The sequence below is a fragment of the Pseudophryne corroboree genome, chromosome 1 (genome assembly GCF_028390025.1).
Source record: "Pseudophryne corroboree isolate aPseCor3 chromosome 1, aPseCor3.hap2, whole genome shotgun sequence".
NCBI classification, from domain to species: Eukaryota; Metazoa; Chordata; class Amphibia; order Anura; family Myobatrachidae; genus Pseudophryne; species Pseudophryne corroboree.
In genome coordinates, this window is record NC_086444.1 from 248,993,263 (window position 1) to 249,014,308 (window position 21,046).

The window sequence follows — 21,046 nt, forward strand, 5'->3', positions numbered from 1 at the left end:
GATTTGTAGTACAATTCAGCTTGCGCATTCTGTGGCAGGCCTGCCACAGCCAAAATCTGTAAAAGCCCATTCCACAAGGAAGGTGGGCTCATCTTGGGCGGCTGCCCGAGGGGTCTCGGCTTTACAACTTTGCCGAGCAGCTACTTGGTCAGGGGCAAACACGTTTGCTAAATTCTACAAATTTGATACCCTGGCTGAGGAGGACCTGGAGTTCTCTCATTCGGTGCTGCAGAGTCATCCGCACTCTCCCGCCTGTTTGGGAGCTTTGGTATAATCCCCATGGTCCTTACGGAGTCCCAGCATCCACTTAGGACGTTAGAGAAAATAAGAATTTACTTACCGATAATTCTATTTCTCATAGTCCGTAGTGGATGCTGGGCGCCCATCCCAAGTGCGGATTGTCTGCAATACTTGTATATAGTTATTGTTACAAAATTCGGGTTATTATTGTTGTGAGCCATCTTTTCAGAGGCTCCTTCGTTTATCATACTGTTAACTGGGTTCAGATCACAGGTTGTACGGTGTGATTGGTGTGGCTGGTATGAGTCTTACCCGGGATTCAATATCCTTCCTTATTATGTACGCTCGTCCGGGCACAGTATCCTAACTGAGGCTTGGAGGAGGGTCATAGGGGGAGGAGCCAGTGCACACCAGCTAGTTCAAGCTTTTACTTTTGTGCCCAGTCTCCTGCGGAGCCGCTATTCCCCATGGTCCTTACGGAGTCCCAGCATCCACTACGGACTATGAGAAATAGAATTATCGGTAAGTCAATTCTTATTTTTTTTTAACGTTTTCATACTTTATGACCCACGTGGACTACAGTTGGGAATGGTAACCTGAAGCATGGCGAGGGGACACAGTGCACAAATTGGTGTTCCCGGTCACTCTACAAAGAAAACGACACCCAAAAAATTTAAAAGACTCATTTCGACCTACTACATGTCGACCTAGAGTCCCTGTCAATCTAGAACCCATGTCGACCTACTTACTGTTGACCAATAGTGGTTGACCTAGACACTGTTGACCTAAGTCTAGTCTATCTAACAGACCTCACCCAGTTCACTGCTGCTCCGGTGATTTTCAGCCATCCCCCCAACACCAACTTTTAATAGTAGCCTACCAACCCCACACAGTTCATATCTAAGAGATGTAATCGCTTCAGAAATCTCTGCTAGCCCATTACAGAACATCTTAATCAATTACTAAGCCAGTGAATGTAAAGGCAGAGTAAAAAAAATATCTGGCATAATATAATATTTATAACAGAATACAATTATAAATTGTTTTTTAATACTGTTCACCTGTCCTTAACGGGAATAGATTCCCAGTTAAAGGCTATGTTAAGCATTGACCATACTACTCGCCCAAGTGTGTATGTATTATGTATGTGTAATATTATTATTATTATTATTAGTAGTAGTAGTATTATCCTTTATTTATATGGCGCCACAAGGGTTCCACAGCGCCCAATTACAGGGTACATATGCACATAATCAAAACAGGAAAACAGTGACTTACAGTTGAAGACAATATAGGACAAGTACAGGGTAACTAAGCATAACTACACAAGTAAACGACATAGAGATAAGTTCCAAGGTGGCCAAAAACCTGTGGGATTTGGGCAGTTGAGGATTATTAAAGTAAGAAAAGGATACGCGCATGAGGGAAGAGGTCCCTACTCATGAGAGCTTACATTCTAAGGGGAAGGGTAGACAGACAGGGGTGACACAGATGGGGTACTAAGAGAGCGTGGAACAGAGGGTTAGGATTAGATTTGGCTGGGTTTGTTGAAGAAGTGGATCTTAAGAGCCTGTTTGAAGTTTTGAAGTTCTGTGGAGAGTCTGAGGGGAGAGGTAAAGAATTCCATAGAAAGGGAGCAGCACGTGAAAAATCTTGGAGATAGGAGTCGGAGGAAGTTATCAGAAAACAGGATAGTCGGCGTGCATTAGCAGAGTGAAGAGGACGGTTGGGAGAGTAAAGGGAGATAAGGTCAGAGATGTAAATGGGAGAGGAGTGGGTGAGTGCTTTGTGAGTGTGAGAAGTTTGTATTGGATTCTGAAAGGGAAGGGAAGTCGGTGAAGGGCTTGTAGGAGAGGGGAGGTAGATGTAGTATGTTTGGTGAGGAAGATGAGCCGGGCTGCAGCATTGAGGATAGATTGGAGTGGAGAGAGGTAATTGTCAGAGAGGCCAGTTAGGAGGAGATTACAGTAGTCCAGTCTGGAAATAATCAGTGAGTGAATAATGATCTTAGTGGCATCCTGGGTGAGAAAAGGGTCTGATCCTGGAAATGTTTTTGAGATGAAAATGACAGGTTTGTGAGAGGTGGGCGATGTGTGGCTTGAAGGAGAAGGAGGAGTCGAGGATTACGCAAATACGGCATGCTTGAGGGCTAGAAGAGATAGTCGTGCCATCAATGGATCATGAGATTGTGGGAGGTGAGGTTGTGCAGGAAGGTGGGAAGGTAGACATGTTGAGTTTAAGAAAGTGCTGGGACATCCAGGAAGGTATAGCAAAAAGACAGTTGGAGGTGTATATATATTTTTTATTTATTTTTTTTCCCCAAGGGAGCTGATATGATCTTATTATGTTTAGGACTACATTTGACATTAATCAGTCGCCATTGTATAAAACCAATTTTTATTCATAAAATAAACAGTAAATGTAAACTGTTTGATCTTAATTCATACAGCAGTTCTTATTGACATTATTCCACTTTAGTCATAAATATTTTCTGACATATATTCTTCTTTGAAGTAATGACAGGATCGCTGTCTAATTATCCAATGCGTTTCGTCCACAGGACTTCATCAGGGGTTAATAATCTAAGCAATATGAAAGAACATTAATAAGTTTCAAACTCACACACTAATGGTATCATTACACCACTTTTTGGAGATATTTATACATACCAAAATCCTGCATTGAGTATTCATTATAACAAATCTCCAATAAGTAGATCAAATGTTAAGAAGATGTTGGATAATCTTCTTAACATTTGATCTGCTTATTGGAGATATATCTAGCGGATAATACCTGGAATCTGGTTGCTATGGGCAACATCTCATTTTAAATAGAACTCCCATTTTAGTAAATTTACCCCTATCCGTAAATCTAATGCTCTCTTATTTTTATTTTATTTTTTTTGTACCATTTTCACAAAAAAGGCTGGCCGGATAATAGGCAGACCTTGGCCAGATAGATCCGTATGACTATTTCTCAGGCATACATGGAAGCAGATCTTCCGGTTTCAAGTGTGATTAAAGCTCATTCTACTAGGTCCGTGGGGCCTTCGTGTGCAGGTAATCGTGGGGTGTCTGCATTACAGCTGTGCAAAGCGGCCACATGGTCTACTGACCACACCTTTCTTAGGTTCTATTCCTTTCATGCATTTGCTTCTCACGATGCTGCCTTTGGAAGACGTGTTTTCCAATCTCAGGCACGTCCCCACCCTTAGGGGTACTGCTTTGGGACATCCTCATGGTATCCCTGTGGACTCCCTATGGATCCTGAAGAAGAAAATTGGTAAGAACTTACCTTTGTTAATTCTCTTTCTTCAAAGTCCATAGGGGCCGCAGGGCACCCACACTGACGCGCCTGGCTTTTATTGGTATTCCTTTTCTGTCACTAAGTTCTATTATGATTGTGTTTCTTGTGTGTACCATTATTCCTTCCCCTCTGCCAGCTCCTGCCTTAGGGCCTGTGTACTATACTGACTGGGCCTTGGCTGGAGGCGGGGTCATAAGGAAGTAGGACCAGTTTATCCTGGGAGCTGATGCTTTTTACTGGTTCCCGGACTACTCCAACCAACAGCCCCCATGGTATCCCTATGGACTTCGAAGAAAAGAGTTAACAAAGGTAAGTTCTTACCATTACTTTTCTTTTGCCATTGTATTTTTAAATTGTTAATTACCAGTTATTTATACAGCGCATATGTATTCCGGAGCGCTTAACAGAGAATCGCATCAGTCCCTGCCCCAGTGGAGCTTGCAATCAGTATTCCCTCACACATTGGTTTTTTTTTGTTTGTTTTGGCGGGAGCCAAGTAACTTACCTGTGTCATTTTGGATTGTGGGAGGAAGCCCACGCAAGCACAGAGAGAATATACAAACTTTATACAGTTATGGTGGGAATCGAAATTGACCTCAGTGCTGTGAGTCGGTAATGCTAACCACTTTGCTAAACATGCTATAAAGTACTTGTGATGTGTCAACTGAGTTTGGATACAATTTCGGCACCTGTGTAAGAAAAACATATTAGAACTTCAGGGGGTGCAGAGATGGCCTATGTTATTAGTAGAGATGTGCGGCAGACACTTTTCGGGTTTTGGATCTGGATCCCCGCTCGTGTTTTGGCTATGGATTGGTTTTGCCAAAACCCCCCTTTCAGGTTTTGGATCTGGATGATTTTTGAATAAAACCTAAAAACAGCTAAAATCACTGACTTTGGGGGTAATTTTGATCATACGGTATTATTAACCTCAATAACATTCATTTTCACTCATTTCCAGTCTATCTGAACACCTCACAATATTGTTTTTAGGCCAAAAGGTTGCACTGAGGTTGCTGGATGTCTAAGCTGAGCGACTAAAGTGGGCGGCACAAACACCTGGCCCATCTAGGAGTGGTACTGCAGTGGCAGACAGGATGGCAGTTTTAAAATAATAGGCCCCAAATAGCACATAATGCTAAGGAAAAAAAGAGGTGCAAGATGGAATTGTCTTGGGCTTTCTCACCTTCACGGGCCCTCCCACCCACCCGTATGATGTTTAAACAGGACATGCACAGTTTAATAAAGCCATCATTTCAGCGACAGGTGGTCCCCCTGGAAAAGCTCGCCAAGTTCTCTGAATCATAGCTAACCACAAACATACCACCTCCATATTTGATGACTTTTCACATTATGAGAAGAGGCAAGAGGAAGAGGACAGTGTCAAGAAGGTGATTAAAAATTAGAGAGGCACACGCAATCAGGAACAACAGACAGGCTTTCACCTCCACTCCTGTATTGGTGTGGAACAGAAAGGACTTAAACCAATTAAATATATAATTATTAATTACCACATTACTGGACAAACTGAAAAACTTGGAGCCAAAGCCTCCAAATTTGTACCCCCTTCTCCATGTTCAGGGTTTAAGATAATCTCAGATTTAATGCTGGGATGCAAATACTGTACCACAGGATCAAGATTGGATATTTTCCCCTTCATGGAGTCTTGAGACTTACTTTGTGAAAATCTTGTGAGTTTCTTTTTTTCCATTTATTTATTTTTTTACTTTTTTTGTGGCAGATGCCTTAGTTTTGTTTTACACTTCTCCCAGTTATACATATGTGAGCATACCTGTGTGTCCCAGTTACACGCATGTGAGAATACCAGTGTTTCTTGTTTATTTTATTCATATTTTATTTTTAAATAAAGCAGCCCCTTAGATGTTTTAGCAGTCTCTCCTGAGCCCCCACAGCAGCCTTGGATGGGGCAAGTTGAGTTCGGGTGAGTTCTGTAAAGTACTAAGCACGACTGTGCAGTGAATATTTTTGTTGTTGAGCCCCTGCCCTAGTGGAGCTTACCACTCTACAGTCGAAACTCATTTCAGTGCAATGGAAAGCTGATGCAATGCAAGATCACTAAAACTCTGTTCTTCTAACACCGCAAGGTCTTGCAATAACCCTACGCAGCACTTAGGAATAGAAGATCCCTGTACAACAAATGTGCATCTTCTAAATAAATAACCTCAAAATGTAGAACATCAATAATAAATCAAAATTAAGGTTGACTAATTGGAGCTATTCATTTGAGTGAGTACCTAACATGAAATATTTGAGAAGAACCTCTCTATAATGCTGCGGCAGAAAATATCCCTTTTACCTCTTCAGGAGTTGCGCTGGATTATGATTCAGTCTCTTCTGAGTCACACTGACTTTGGCCACAAATGTGGTCTTTCTGAACTTTATTTAAAAACACTTCGTCAAAATAGCAATTTCCATTTCCACCTTTGCGGATTTGTTTTCACAAATGTGTTTGTGATGTTGAAGCTTGTGTCATATCTGCTCTAGGCTTTCATTCAAACCTAGAATCAAATACAGCAGCACCCCTGGAATTCTACAGCAGCACCCCTGGATTTATACAGTATAGATAGCACCCTTGGAGAATTACACAGCACAGCAGACATGCAACAGCATCCCTGAACTGATAGGGAAGAGGTGCAGCACCCCTGGAATAATGTGGCAAAGAAAAGACGTACAAGATGGAATTGTCTTTGGGCCCTCCCACCCACCCTTATGTTGTATAAACAGGACATGCACACTTTAACAAACCAATCGTTTCAGCGACGGGGTCTGCCACACGACTGTGGCTGAAATGATTGGTTTGTTTGGGCCCCCACCACAAAAAAGCAATTAATCTCTCCTTGCACAAACTGGATCTATAGTGGCAAGATGTCATTCTCATCCTCAGATTTTATATATATATATATATATATATATATATACACATATATATATAGATAGAGGAAGGTGCGGCACTCGGCTCTTAACAAATGTAACAAAGTCGAATGATATTTCAACAACGTTTCAGTGCCTCCGCACTGAAACGTTGTTGAAATATCATTCGACTTTGTTACATTTGTTAAGAGCCGAGTGCCGCACCTTCCTCTATCTGCATGCTCCTACTGTGAAGGCACCGACCGAAGCTGCATTGTAATTTGGAGTGCCAGACTTCCTATCGTGTATGTATATATATATATATATATATATATATATATATATAAAAGGGAGGATGTTCCTAGGTGGTTAACGTCCTTACCCCTACTTATTATGGATTGACAAAGGCAACAGATGGCTTGACTCCTGTTTTACGGATTTGTGGAGAAATAATTCCACACCGAAGAGGCGGCTTTTTTGGTATATTGTCCAGGTATGACAGTGGGCTTTTTCATCCCATGGCCAACAACTGTCTCCACTGGTGCCTTATTCAAACAAACCACATCACCATCAGAATCCTCAACGTCGGCTTCCATCTGCAGTGCCAGCTACACCCATATCCTCCCCATCCTGGTGTACTTCAACAGTGACATCCTCAATCTCAAAATCAGCAACTGGACTGGCGGTGCTCCTCCCAGCACTTGCAGAGGGCGTGCAAATGTTGGTAGGAGCCTCCTCTTCCCATACAGTGTTGTGAAGGTCCGGCCTAGACATCGCAACTGCGGACAGTGCCAGCACCCCTGTATTTTCACAACACCCCTTTAATTTTACAGCATACAAGTCAAGGCCACTGTACATTTATTTTCACTGCACCCCTGTATTTTTACAGCATACAGGGCCAGTGTACATTGATTTTTACTTCACCCCAGAATTTTTACAGCATACAAGACAGGGCCAGTGTACATTGATTTTCACTGCACAACAGAATTTTTACAGCATACAAAACAGGGCCAGTGTACATTTATTTTACTGCACCCCTGAATTTTTACAGCATACAAGACAGGGCCAGTGTACTTTTATTTTAACAACAGCAACCCTGTATTTTTACAGCATACCGTACCATTGTACTTTTATCTTTAACAGCACCCTTGAATTTTTACAGCATACAGGGCTAGTGTAATATTTTAACAGCAGCACCCCTGAATTTTTACAGCATACAGGACCAGTGGCCTTTTAATTAAACATCAGCAACATCCCTGAATTTTTACAGCATACAAGACTGGGCCAGCACCCCTGTATTTTCACAGCATACAGGACCACTGTGCTTTTATTTAAACAGCAGCACCCTGAATTTTTACAGAATACAAGACTGGTTCAGCACCCCTGTATTTTTACCGCATGCAGGACCAGTGTGCTTTTATTTTACAGGGCCAGTGTAATATTTAAATAGCAGCACCCCAGTATGTTTACAGCATACAAGACCAATGTGCTTTTATTTTAACAACTGCACCCCTGTATTTTTACAGCATACAGGACCAGTGTAATATTTTAAAAGCAGCACCCCTAAATTTTTATAGCACACAAGACTGGGCCAGCACCCCTTTATTTTAACAGCATACAGGACCAGTGTGCTTTTATTTTAACAGCACCCCTGAATTTTTTACAGCATACAGGAGGACCGTGCCCCTGTCCCCTGTGAAAGCTAGGACAGCATCAACACCCATGTATAGCTACAGCACCCCTAACAGCACATGACACACCAGTTACAGCCAGGACAGCACCCCTAACAGCATAGGTACACCACAGTGACAGGAGCAACACCCCTACAGAGCACACACTGACCCCATCCGATGCCACCACCCACAGAGAGACAGAGGTCTGTCTCCCCCACTTTCCAAGTCCGGATGGGAAAATGGTGGTGACGCGCGGCTGTTTATATGGAATCCAAAACCCGTGAGAGTCTGAGAGCGGGATGATGACGTTTTGCCTCGTTATGGTTTCCGAGTCTGGCAGGAAGTCCCGAGTCGGGTTTGGAGCATGACGTTCGGTTCTCTGAGAACCGAACCCTCTGATCTCTAGTTATTAGTAAAAGGAGCTCAGGATAAATTAGAATTAAACACACCTTAGATGTGATCTTCCTAATGCCTATTAAAATATTCCAATAGAAAATAGATATTTGTCTAACCAGGTTTCAACGCTTCCAGCTGAGAAAGGGGAAAACACTGCAACTGGATGAACAACCTTTTCACTGCTAACATAGGAAGGACTGATCACTGTGAGGGTGGTTAGATTGCAGGTAACTAGTAAGGGCAGAGTTGAAGCAGTTGTAATGATGGTTCTGCGGAATTAATGTAAACCTGTATAGGGTCAGATTTTTTCTCCCTTATAAGGATAAATTGATGATTGGTTTTGTTTTTGCTTTCCTCAGGAAAAATACATATAGAACTTATATACGGTTGCATTTGACCTATCCTTTTTCTACCTAACAAACTATGCATGCTCCAATCTTTTTCCTGTACAGCACAGCTAGAGATGGAGAAATGCTTATCACAACACAGGATAGAACTTCTGTTAAAATGTTCCTCATCATAAAGGTTGCAGATGACTCCACAGGTTCAGCTTCAGAAACCAAATGTTAATTATTTTTCATGTTTTCTTTTCCTGCTCAGTGATAGAATGGCCTCTTTATAAAGGTCCATTCTGCCCCTGAAGGGGTTTGAAGCAGAATATGCAAGGAACTCATACAGACATCCTTTATTCTAAATAAAGGTGACTCATAACCTCCAAGCAATTTCCTATCCCAGTATGTGTATCCGGAAAGAATATTTACGTAATTATTGTGCTCACGGCTACCAGCACACACTGCTGTTCTAGCCTTCAGTTGAATGGCCTTTATCAGACTATGATTGGTACATAAACTGTGTAAAATGCTTCATTTTTACATCTCAAGTGATGGTTTGTCGATCAGTAAGTACAGTATGTTTAAAATATTGTCTTTTTGAAATGTGTGCAAGTACATCTAGATTTGCAGTGACAGGGCTACTGGATAATACGGTGTCTGTAAAATTGTTGTATTACTGTACCTGTGACATACTGTATGCATTATTGGAATGAAGAGACTGATTCAGAGTTCATTACTGGAGAAGAATACTTTTTCGATCTGGTGCTATAAATAAAAATATGTTTGAAAATATCTAATATCTGCACTGGTATACAAAAATCTAATCATAAATACTACTTTTCTTATTGTACAGCACTTCCAACAATTCCCCATCTATGCCATTCGCAGTATCAGGGGTAGGCAACATGTCCTGCTGTGGAACTACTAATTGCAGTTTGTGCCGCTTGTAATTATTCAGAAGGCTGTATGAGGGAGATTTGCAGCAGGGATTAGTGGTGGATCATTTCTAGCAGATTAATTCTGTTATTCATCTTACTCGGCAGTGAAGCAGTGTATTGACACAGATAAAGGAGTATACAGTACTGTAGGCAGCTAGCATATGTATCCTAAAATGACCATTGATAGATTGCTGTAGCTGTAATGCTAACATAAGTATACTGAAGAGTAACCAACCACTTTGCTTATTTGCTCTTTCTGGACCATACACAAATAACATAGATATTACAAACATGTTGCTATGGGGAATCCAGATATTATGTGATTGTGTGTTATCGATGACTAGTTACCAGTCCGTCAAAATGACGGAACAACATAACCGTAATGTCAGCGCTGGTGGCTTTGTGCCCCAAACAGAGCACTTGAATTGCTCCATCGAGCGCCAGCTAGTGGCCGCCGGCGTGCAAAACACTTGAATTCCCCCCATAGAGGTGAGGAGCAGCGTTAGGCTTTTTCATATAGGATAAGCTTGCATGTTAAAGTAAAATTCTTCTCATCCACAGACCCAGGCAATAGGACAGAAGCTTCCAACAACGGTGTACAACTACAACCACATTCAAGCCATTCTTTATGCTCTCGGAGTAGGCATGTCTACCAAGGACCCAGATCATCAGAAGTTTTTGTTTGAAGGAAGTGAAGATTTCAGTTGTTTGCCAACATTCGGAGTCATTCTATCCCAGGCTGCTTTCATGGGTGGTGGACTATCCTCAGTTCCTGGTCTTAATATTGATTTTACACGAGTATGTTTGTTTATGAATAACTCTTATCCTTGCTCCCTCCTATGTTGATCATATAAGTCTCCGTCTTGTAGCTTCCATCAGATTGCTTTACAATATTGATAGTTCACTTTACAGTATTGATATAAAATAGTGAAGATACATAGCAAAAAGAGTGAAAATATCATAAAGCACAGTAAGACATTTTACTAAACTAAAGGTTTAAAACTATTTATATAAAATATAAAATCAAAACTAGCTCAACTTGAAAAGGGCAAATAAGAACTCTAAAGACCCATACACACTAGCCGATTTTGAGCTCAAAGTAGTTCACTTTTGGGGTTTTGAGCTACTTTGAGCTCAAACTCGGCCAGTGTGTATGGCCGGGCGATGAGCGCTGATGCGCGCTCCCGCATCATCGCTGGCTGCCGCCGTCTGTCGGGCTGTTTGTACAGCCGAGTGAAGCACTTTCCACAGTCTCCTACTGTGGAAAGTGGTTCACTCCCCATGAACATCACTGGGCACAGGGAAAATAGCTCAGTGTGTATGCACTGAGCTATTTTCCTGCATGCGATGTTCACGATCATCACTGTGCATACACGCTGGGCAAAAACGCCCAGTGTGTATGCACCTTAAGAAAGTAGCCACCTTTCTAGTCTTTATATCTCCTACATCCCATTGTATTTAATTTCCATCATACTTTTTTCTGAATATGTATTAACCTACTTATTTAGGTTTCATTTTCCACATTTTTATTTAGAATCCCATTTTTTGAATTTAATTAACTTTTATCTTAAATCTATATCTATTACTATATCTTAATAGTGCACACATTGGGGAACATATACAGTACATTGCACGCATTATGGATTGCAGCTGGCTATTTTTTAAAACAGCTGATGAGAAGTTTAGATACAACAGTTGTTCCACATTGGATGCTGGAATTCTCTTAGAGTCCAGTGATGGCTCACTGGACTTTAGGTAAGAATGCTAGAGTTGGCCAGTCAGTAGCTTCTATATATTTGGAGTAAGATTATTGAACTGTGACCATTGAAGTTATCAGGGTTACCATTGGTGGGATCTCTGACACGAGAAAACAGAGGGAGAGTAAAAGTATTAACTGTAAAGAGAATGTTACTCGGTTCAATATTTGCTTAGTACACTGCTTATGATATAGAGCCTTGTGCATTAAGTAATCAAAAGGAATCCACAAAAATTGGCTCTAATGTCACCCATTTCACCCAGCAGTGAGCATTTATTGGCAGTGCCCACTCTATAAGCTACAGTATGCTCTCTACCTTGCTGAATTCCTCAGTAGAAGAGCACAGTGTATGCTGACAACTTGAGACCAGATTTATTACATAGCTTAGTATGTGAGCAGTCTTGTAATGACTATTAAATTTAATTCTCAAAGTGAAAAATGTAGGGACACCTACATCATTCATTTACATTTTTAGTGGGTCAGAAACTTTTGCACAATTCACAGTATTTGAGGCTAAAGACTGGTAGACGTACCTAGATGAAGAGGTATCACAGGAAAGTATGCAAGACCTATTAGTTTAGCATCCTACTCGGTGACAACCTGTTTGGCCAGGCACGTCTCTCTGCTGTACATTACCCAAGCTGCGTTAAGGTAAATGTTGTAAAACAACCTGGAGTTACCTGTCCTTTCATAGAGGTCTATTCAGTTAGTGCCGGTATTTCCGACAGTTGGAAATACCGGCACTTTTAGACAGGAACAGGTCGAATTTGCATTCGACCTATTCAATGCAAGTGCCGTATCCTGACTGTCGGCAAAACCGCCACTTGTTGAAAACCACGTGGATTGGCGGATTAGCCGTTGATCCAGGGGTTTTGTAGAATTTGCGGCCAATTCCGACAGGATTTTAGCCCGTTTTCGATAATGCTGATCCGACTTCAAAAAAAGTCGGATCAACCTTGTCGAAAAACGGGCAAAACCTGTGGGAATTGCCTGAGAATTGAATACTGCACTGACGGAGAGGATCCGACATGCATTGAATACCCCCCTAATCTACAAGATGGAAGGTTTAAATACCGTAGCTTTCAGAATGTTCTTCACAGTCCAAAATATAGATTGTTTTACTGTATCTACTTGGCTGAAGCAATTATCCATAAAATCCCTTTGTAGAATATGTGCTTTTATGAGAAAAGAGAATATGTTGCTTAATTGGTTGGAAATTATCCACCAAATTTCAAATCCATTAAGAAGCTGATCACTGTGTTATTGCAAAATTGAATAATAATTTGTTTACCGTTTGAACTTTTCACTGATTTAATGAACACAAATCTTATTACTGATAACACATTTTTATTTACAGCGCGCGTGCGTAACATTTGAATTCAGTGTTCATGTACAGCACCTTAAAGCATGGGGAACTATACGTAACAGTATAGATCTCTACTATTACCTTTCAATGAATCTTAACTTTCGGTTCCCAGAGTAACACGACACAGAGAGCTCTATTTAAGACCGAGTCCTAACTCTTTAGCACTTGCTAAATGGGGCATGAGCTCTGTTCTGTATTTAGCAGAGATAAGCTTAACTTTTCGCTGTTTGAGACTGTACCGCTGTTTATGCGGACTCGGCAAAAGCCTTCCTTCTACATATAGTACTGGTAGGTTAATTACTTTCTGACAAAAAATAGCCAGTGTATGTGTATCCATGTGATACATAATACAGATTGTATGCTGCATTAGGGCAGGTACTAATGTGAATGAAATATTCTTTGTACTATGGAATTTGAGTGCGCTATAAACAGGGGTGCCAAGAGGGGGTTGTGTCAGGTACAGATTACCTGGGCCTGGTGGGGGCCCAGGTCAACTTGAAAGGTGGAATAACAGCCCCATTCGGTGTTTCACTGGATACTGTATGCATTGCCAGTTGTATTGCCACACCTCCACATTTAGTCATGCCCCCTCTAGAATCGGGACTCGTCTGATGTCTCGGCAGCCCTGGCTTTAAAGAAATATATATGTAACGGGGGAAAAAAGGATAGAAATTCGGGATTAATATGTGCTTCAGACACATTTTATCAATGTGTTTTCTCTAACGTCCTAGAGGATGCTGGGACTCCGTAAGGACCATGGGGATAGACGGGCTCCGCAGGAGACATGGGCACTTTAAGAAAGACTTTGGATCTGGGTGTGCACTGGCTCCTCCCTCTATGCCCCTCCTCCAGACCTCAGTTAGAGAAACTGTGCCCAGTTTGATACTGTGCCCAGTGGAGACTGGGTGCTTTCAGGGAGCTCTCCTGAGTTTCCTGTAAAAGAAACTATTTTAGTTAGGTTTTTTATTTTCAGTTAGCCTGCTGACAACAGGCACCCTGCATCGAGGGACTGAGGAGAGAGAAACAGACCCACTTCTCTGAGTTTCAGGGCTCTGTTTTAGGCTACTGGACACCATTAGCTCCAGAGGGATCGGTACGCAGGTCTCACCCTCGCCGTCCGTCCCAGAGCCGCGCCGCCGTCCTCCTCGCAGAGCCTGAAGATAGAAGCCGGGTGATTATGTGAGGAAAAGACTTCAGAGGCGGCAGAAGACACCTTGATCTTCATAGAGGTAACGCACAGCAGTGAAGCTGTGCGCCATTGCTCCCATTCACCTCGCACACATCGATCACTGTAAGGGTGCAGGGCGCAGGGGGGGGCGCCCTGGGCAGCAATAAAAACCTCCTGTGGCAAATACACATATATACATGTACACCTGGGCACTGTACATGTATAAAAAGAGCCCCCGCCATGTTATTAAGAAATTTGAGCGGGACAGAAGCCCGCCGCCGAGGGGGCGGGGCTTCTCCCTCAGCACTGACCAGCGCCATTTTTTCTCCACAGCACCGCTGAGAGGAAGCTCCCCGGACTCTCCCCTGCTTGACACACGGTGAAAGAGGGTTTTAAAGTAGAGGGGGGCACATAGTTGGCGCATTTACATGCTACAAAAGCGCTACTGGGTAAACATTCTGTTTTTTCCTGGGTCATATAGCGCTGGGGTGTGTGCTGGCATACTCTCTCTCTGTCTCTCCAAAGGGCCTGGTGGGGAACCTGTCTTCAGAAAAGAGCTTCCCTGTGTATAGTGTGTCGGTACGCGTGTGTCGACATGTCTGAGGTTGAAGGCTCACCTAAGGAGGAGGGGGAGTGTATAAATGTTAGGTCTCCGTCGGCAGCGACGACACCTGACTGGATGGATATATGTGGAATGTTTTAAGTGCTAATGTTAATTTATTGCACAAAAGATTAGACAAAGCTGAAGCTAGGGCACAGTCAGGGAGTCAACCCATGTCTGTCCCAATGTCGCCGGGACCTTCGGGGTCTCAGAAGCGCCCACTATCCCAAATAGTTGACACAGATACCGACACGGATTCAGACTCCAGTGTCAACTACGATGATGCAAAATTGCAGCCAAGGGTGGCAAAATGTATTCGATATATGATTATCGCAATTAAAGAAGTTTTGCATATCACTGAGGAACCCCCTGTCCCTGACACGAGGGTACACATGTATAAGGGAAAGAAACCTGAGGTCACTTTTCCCTCTTCACATGAGCTGAACGAATTATGCGAAAAAGCGTGGTAAACTCCAGACAAAAAACTGCAGATTCCCAAAAGGATTCTAATAGCGTATCCTTTCCCGTCACAGGACAGAATACGGAGGGAATCCTCCCCTAGGGTAGACAAAGCTTTGACACGCTTATCAAAAAAGATAGCGCTCCCATCCCAAGATACGGCTACCCTCAAGGATCCTGCTGACCGCAAGCAGGAGGTTACCTTGAAGTCCATTTACACACATTCTGGTACGTTACTCAGACCGGCAATTGCGTCGGCCTGGGTTTGTAGTGCTGTAGCAGCATGGACAGATTCCTTATCAGCGGATATTGAGACCCTTGATAAGGATACCATTTTAATGACCCTAGGGCATATAAAAGATGCTGTCTTATATATGAGGGATGCTCAAAGAGACATTAGTTTACTGGGTTCCAGAATAAACGCTATGTCTATTTCTGCTAGGCGAGTCTTATGGACCCGACAGTGGAGGGGTGATGCCGACTCAAAGAGGCATATGGAGTTTTTGCCTTACAAGGGTGAGGAATTGTTTGGAGAGCACCTCTCGGACCTCTTCTCCACAGCTACGGCAGGTAAATCGAATTTTTTGCCTTATATTCCCTCACAATCTAAGAAAGCGCCTCATTATCAAATGCAGTCCTTTCGTTCAAATAAAAGCAAAAGAGTACATGTATCGTCCTTTCATGCCAGGGGTAAGGGCAGAGGAAAAAAGCTGCACAACACAGCTAGTTCCCAGGAATAGAAGTCCTCCCCGGCCTCTGCAAAATCCACCGCATGACGCTGGGGCTCCCCTGAGGGAGTCCGCTCCAGTGGGTGCACGTTTTCGACTTTTCAGCCACATCTGGGTTCACTCACAGGTGGATCCCTGGGCAATAGAAATTGTTTCCCAGGAATACAAGCTGGAATTCGAAGAGGTGCCTCCTCGCCGTTTTTTTTCAAATCGGCGCTACCAACTTCTCCCCTGGAAAGGGAGATAGTGTTACATGCGATTCACAAATTGTGTCTTCAACAAGTGGTGGCCGAGGTTCCCCTGCTTCAGAGAGGGAAGGGGTACTACTCAACTCTGTTTGTGGTCCCGAAACAGAACGGTTCGGTCAGACCCAGTTTGAATTAAAATCCCTGAACCTTTACTTAAAACGGTTCAAGTTCAAGATGGAATCGCTCAGAGCGGTCATCGCCAGCCTGGAAGGGGGGGATTTTATGGTATCTCTGGACATAAAGGATGCATACCTGCATGTTCCCATATATCCTCCTCATCAGGCGTACCTGAGATTTGCGGTACAGGATTGTCATTACCAATTTCAGACGTTGCCGTTTGGGCTTTCCACGGCCCCGAGAATTTTCACCAATGTAATGGCGGAAATGATGGTGCTCCTGCGCAAGCAGGGTGTCACAATTATCCCGTACTTGGACGATCTCCTCATAAAAGCGAGATCACGGGAGAAGTTGCAGAGCAACGTATCCCTTTCACTGAAGGTGTTACAGCGACACGGCTGGATTCTCAATATTCCAAAGTCGCAGCTGAATCCTACGACTCGCCTGCCCTTCTTGGGCATGATTCTGGACACAGACTAGAAAAGGGTTTTTCTTCCGATAGAAAAAGTGCAGGAACTCATGACTCTAGTCAAGAACCTGTTGAAGCCGAAACAAGTGTCAGCACATCATTGCACTCAAGTCCTGGGAAAAATGGTGGCGACATACGAAGCCATTCCCTTCGGCAGGTTCCATGCAAGGGCTTTCCAATGGGACCTATTGGACAAATGGTCCGGGTCACATCTGCACATTCCTCAGCGGATCACCCTGTCCCCCAGGGCCAGGGTATCTCTCCTGTGGTGGCTGCAGAGTGCTCACCTTCTAGAGGGCCACAGGTTCGGCATTCAGGATTGGATCCTGGTGACCACGGACGCGAGCCTCCGAGGTTGGGGAGCAGTCACACAGGGAAGAAATTTCCAAGGCCTTTGGTCAAGTCAAGAGACTTGTCTTCACATCAACATCCTGGAACTAAGGGCCATATACAACGCCCTGCGTCAAGCGGAGACCTTACTTCGTGACCGACCAGTTCTGATCCAGTCAGACGTCACCGCAGTAGCTCATGTAAACCGCCAAGGCGACACAAGGAGCAGAGTGGCGATGGCGGAAGCCACCAGAATTCTTCGCTGGGCGGAGAATCATGTAAGCGCACTGTCAGCAGTGTTCATTCCGGGAGTGGACAACTGGGAAGCAGTCTTCCTCAGCAGACACGACCTGCATCCGGGACAGTGGGGACTGTCTTCGCACAGATTGCAAGTCAGTGGGGACTGCCCCAAATAGACATGATGGCGTCCCGTCTCAACAAAAAGCTACAAAGGTATTGCGCCAGGTCAAGAGACCCTCAGGCGGTAGCTGTGGACGCCCTAGTGACACCGTTGGTATTCCAGTCGGTCTATGTATTTCCTCCTCTTCCTCTCATACCCAAGGTGTTGAGAATAATAAGAAAAAGAGGAGTGAGAACAATACTCATTGTTCCAGATTGGCCACGAAGGACCTGGTATCCGGATCTGCAGGAAATGCTCACAGAAGATCCATGGCCTCTTCCTCTAAGACAGGACCTGTTGCAACAGGGTCCCTGTCTGTTCCAAGACTTACCGCGTCTGCGTTTGACGGCATGGCGGTTGAACGCCGGATCCTAGCGGAAAAAGGTATTCCGGATGAGGTCATTCCTACGCTAATTAAGGCTAGGAAGGACGTGACCTCTAAACATTATCACCGAATATGTAGAAAATATGTTTCTTGGTGTGAGGCCAGGAATGCTCCTATGGAAGAATTCCATCTAGGCCGTTTTCTTCACTTCCTACAAACTGGAGTGAATTTGGGCCTAAAATTAGGCTCCATTAAAGTTCAGATTTCGGCCTTATCCATTTTCTTTCAAAAGGAATTGGCCTCTCTGCCTGAAGTACAGACTTTTGTGAAGGGAGTACTGCATATTCAGCCTCCTTTTGTACTTCCGGTGGCGCCTTGGGACCTTAACGTTGTGTTAAGTTTTCTTAAGTCACATTGGTTTGAACCACTAAAAACAGTGGAGTTGAAATATCTCACTTGGAAGGTGGTCATGTTGTTAGCCTTTGCTTCGGCTAGGCGAGTTTCGGAATTAGCGGCTTTATCACATAAAAGCCCCTATCTGGTTTTCCATATGGATAGAGCGGAATTGCGGACCCGTCCTCAATTCCTACCTAAGGTGGTCTCATCCTTTCATATGAACCAACCTATTGTCGTGCCTGTGGCTACACGTGACTTGGAGGATTCCGAGTCCCTTGCTGTGGTCAGGGCTTTGAAGATTTACGTGGCTAGAACGGCTAGGATCAGAAAAACAGAAGCACTGTTTGTCCTGTATGCAGCCAAAAAGGTTGGCGGCCATGCTTCAAAGCAGACTATTGCTCGCTGGATCTGTAAAACGATTCAGCAGGCGCATTCTACGGCAGGATTGCCGTTACCAAAATCGGTTAAGGCCCATTCCACTAGGAAGGTGGGCTCGTCTTGGGCGGCTGCCCGAGGGGTCTCGGCACTACAGCTGTGCCGAGCTGCTACTTGGTCGGTGTCAAACACCTTTGCAAAGTTCTATAAGTTTGATATCCTGGCTGAGGAGGACCTCCTGTTTGCTCAATCGGTGCTGCAGAGTCATCCGCACTCTCCCGCCCGTTTGGGAGCTTTGGTATAATCCCCATGGTCCTTACGGAGTCCCAGCATCCTCTAGGACGTTAGAGAAAATAAGATTTTAAACCTACCGGTAAATCTTTTTCTCGTAGTCCGTAGAGGATGCTGGGCGCCCGTCCCAAGTGCGGACTACTTCTGCAAGACTTGTATATAGTTATTGCTTTCATAAGGGTTATGTTATAGTTTCGTCGGTTTTGGACCAATGATATGTTGTTGTTTCATACTGTTAACTAGATAGTATATCACAGGTTATAAGGTGTGATTGGTGTGGCTGGTATGAATCTTGCCCTTAGATTAACAAAAATCCTTTCCTCGTACTGTCCGTCTCCTCTGGGCACAGTTTCTCTAACTGAGGTCTGGAGGAGGGGCATATTGGGAGGAGCCAGTGCACACCCAGATCCAAAGTCTTTCTTAAAGTGCCCATGTCTCCTGCGGAGCCAGTCTATCCCCATGGTCCTTACGGAGTCCCAGCATCTTCTACGGACTACGAGAAAAAGATTTACCGGTAGGTTTAAAATCTTATTTTTAACTTGTTTGCCTTATATTTTTTAAGTATTGCGTTCTTCCCAATATAATGTATTGTAATGAGGAGATAGACATGCTGTAGTCTACAATACTAAATGTAGTGTCTGAGCTTTTAGACCACATTATTGGGAATAGACCTTTATATGTTTTTTATTTCATTCACTGTTGATGTATTTATTAGCATTTATCAGCCTGTGATGCATAGGCTTATTTATTGACTTTTAATTTCTGTTTCTGTTCATTTATAACCAAGTACATGAAGGGACAGTCACTGTGCATTACTGTTTTGCTGCCTCCCCTGCCGCACCCTGACTTTGGGGTATAGCTGAAGCATAGACGATTGCTGACAGCACATTTCCAGGGTAAAGGGGATTTAAATTATGAAATACAGGTTGAGTATCTCATATCCAAATATTCCGATATACGGAATCTTCCGAAATACGGACTTTTTTGAGTGAGAGTGAAATAGTGAAACCTTTGTTTTTTGATGGCTCAATGTACACAAACTTTGTTTAATACACAAAGTTATTAATAATATTGTATTAAATGACCTTCAGGCTGTGTGTATAAGGTGTATATGAAACATAAATTATATGTGTGAATGTACACACACTTTGTTTAATGCACAAAGTTATAAAAAATATTGTCTAAAATTACCTTCAGGCTGTGTGTATAAGGTGTATATGAAACATAAATGCATTCTGTGCTTAGACTTAGGTCCCATCACCATGATTATGGTATGCGATTATTCCAAAATACGGAAAAATCAGATATCCAAAATACCTCTGGTCCCAAGCATTTTGGATAAGGGAGACTCAACCTGTAATAGCCTTTCTCTTTACATAACTACTATGTTTCCTTTTGTTTCCAGGTGCTTCATGGAGAACAGTACCTTGAGGTGTACAAACCCATTCCAACATCAGGTAAGAGTTTATTTTTTTTGTACTAGGTGGATTGATTAGAACTGACTGTATCCAAACATCCCCTTTCTTCATATTTCCCACTACTTTATGTTTGATTTTTCCCGCCTTTTGGTTCACTTTCCTTAGTTTTACTTGCATCCATATACAATATATAGGTGTATATAAACTGAACATAAGATGCCTTCTTCTGAAAACTGACATCTTTAAACTGCAACATAAAAAGTCCCCCTCATTCTTTATATAGCAGGTGCACATCAGGCAAACATCAGTTTATGGCTGCGCAGCATGGCCGAAGGAAGTAAGGCGCCGCAAATATTTCTACTGCATATGGTATTACATGCCCCCAAAATGGTTGATACGCGCCTGCGTTTTTACTGCCACTCCTCCGTTACCTCCCCCAAACGGTCCCTGACAATCCGTTTGTAGATAAATACTCTGCGCAGTGCTGCTTAGATGCTTGAGCAGATCATTGATTATCAATCAACTGCGAGAAATCGGGTTCCGTACAACTCTGAATCATGCCCTTCATCTAATGTATTTCATGTGATTATTGTTGATTATAATCATATGATTACATTTCTTTATTGAAAGTGCATCTGTTTATGAAAAAACACCTGCTATTCCTTACCAATTTATACAATGCAGACATGCTGAGAAATGTACATGCTTTCAGCAGTTTAGGGGTATAAAGCTTTCCTTGTACAGTAGATGCTGTGTTTTTTTTTCCCAAGTAAAGGATTTCTCCACACAGGAGTTGAACAGCAATTATGTTCTGCACATCGGCAGTACACAGAAAAATAATCC

The 21,046-nt window shown here is 43.1% G+C and overlaps 1 protein-coding gene across 1 annotated transcript in view; it reads left to right on the forward strand.

Moving 5' to 3' along the window:
• HSD17B4 (hydroxysteroid 17-beta dehydrogenase 4) overlaps positions 1-21,046 on the forward strand; it is a 566,121-nt gene that overhangs the window by 320,290 nt on the left and 224,785 nt on the right. Inside the window, exons 13-14 of the mRNA XM_063964187.1 lie at positions 10,318-10,554; positions 20,191-20,242. Coding sequence (XP_063820257.1) covers positions 10,318-10,554; positions 20,191-20,242 — 289 coding nt within the window. The remainder of the gene's footprint in view (positions 1-10,317; positions 10,555-20,190; positions 20,243-21,046) is intronic.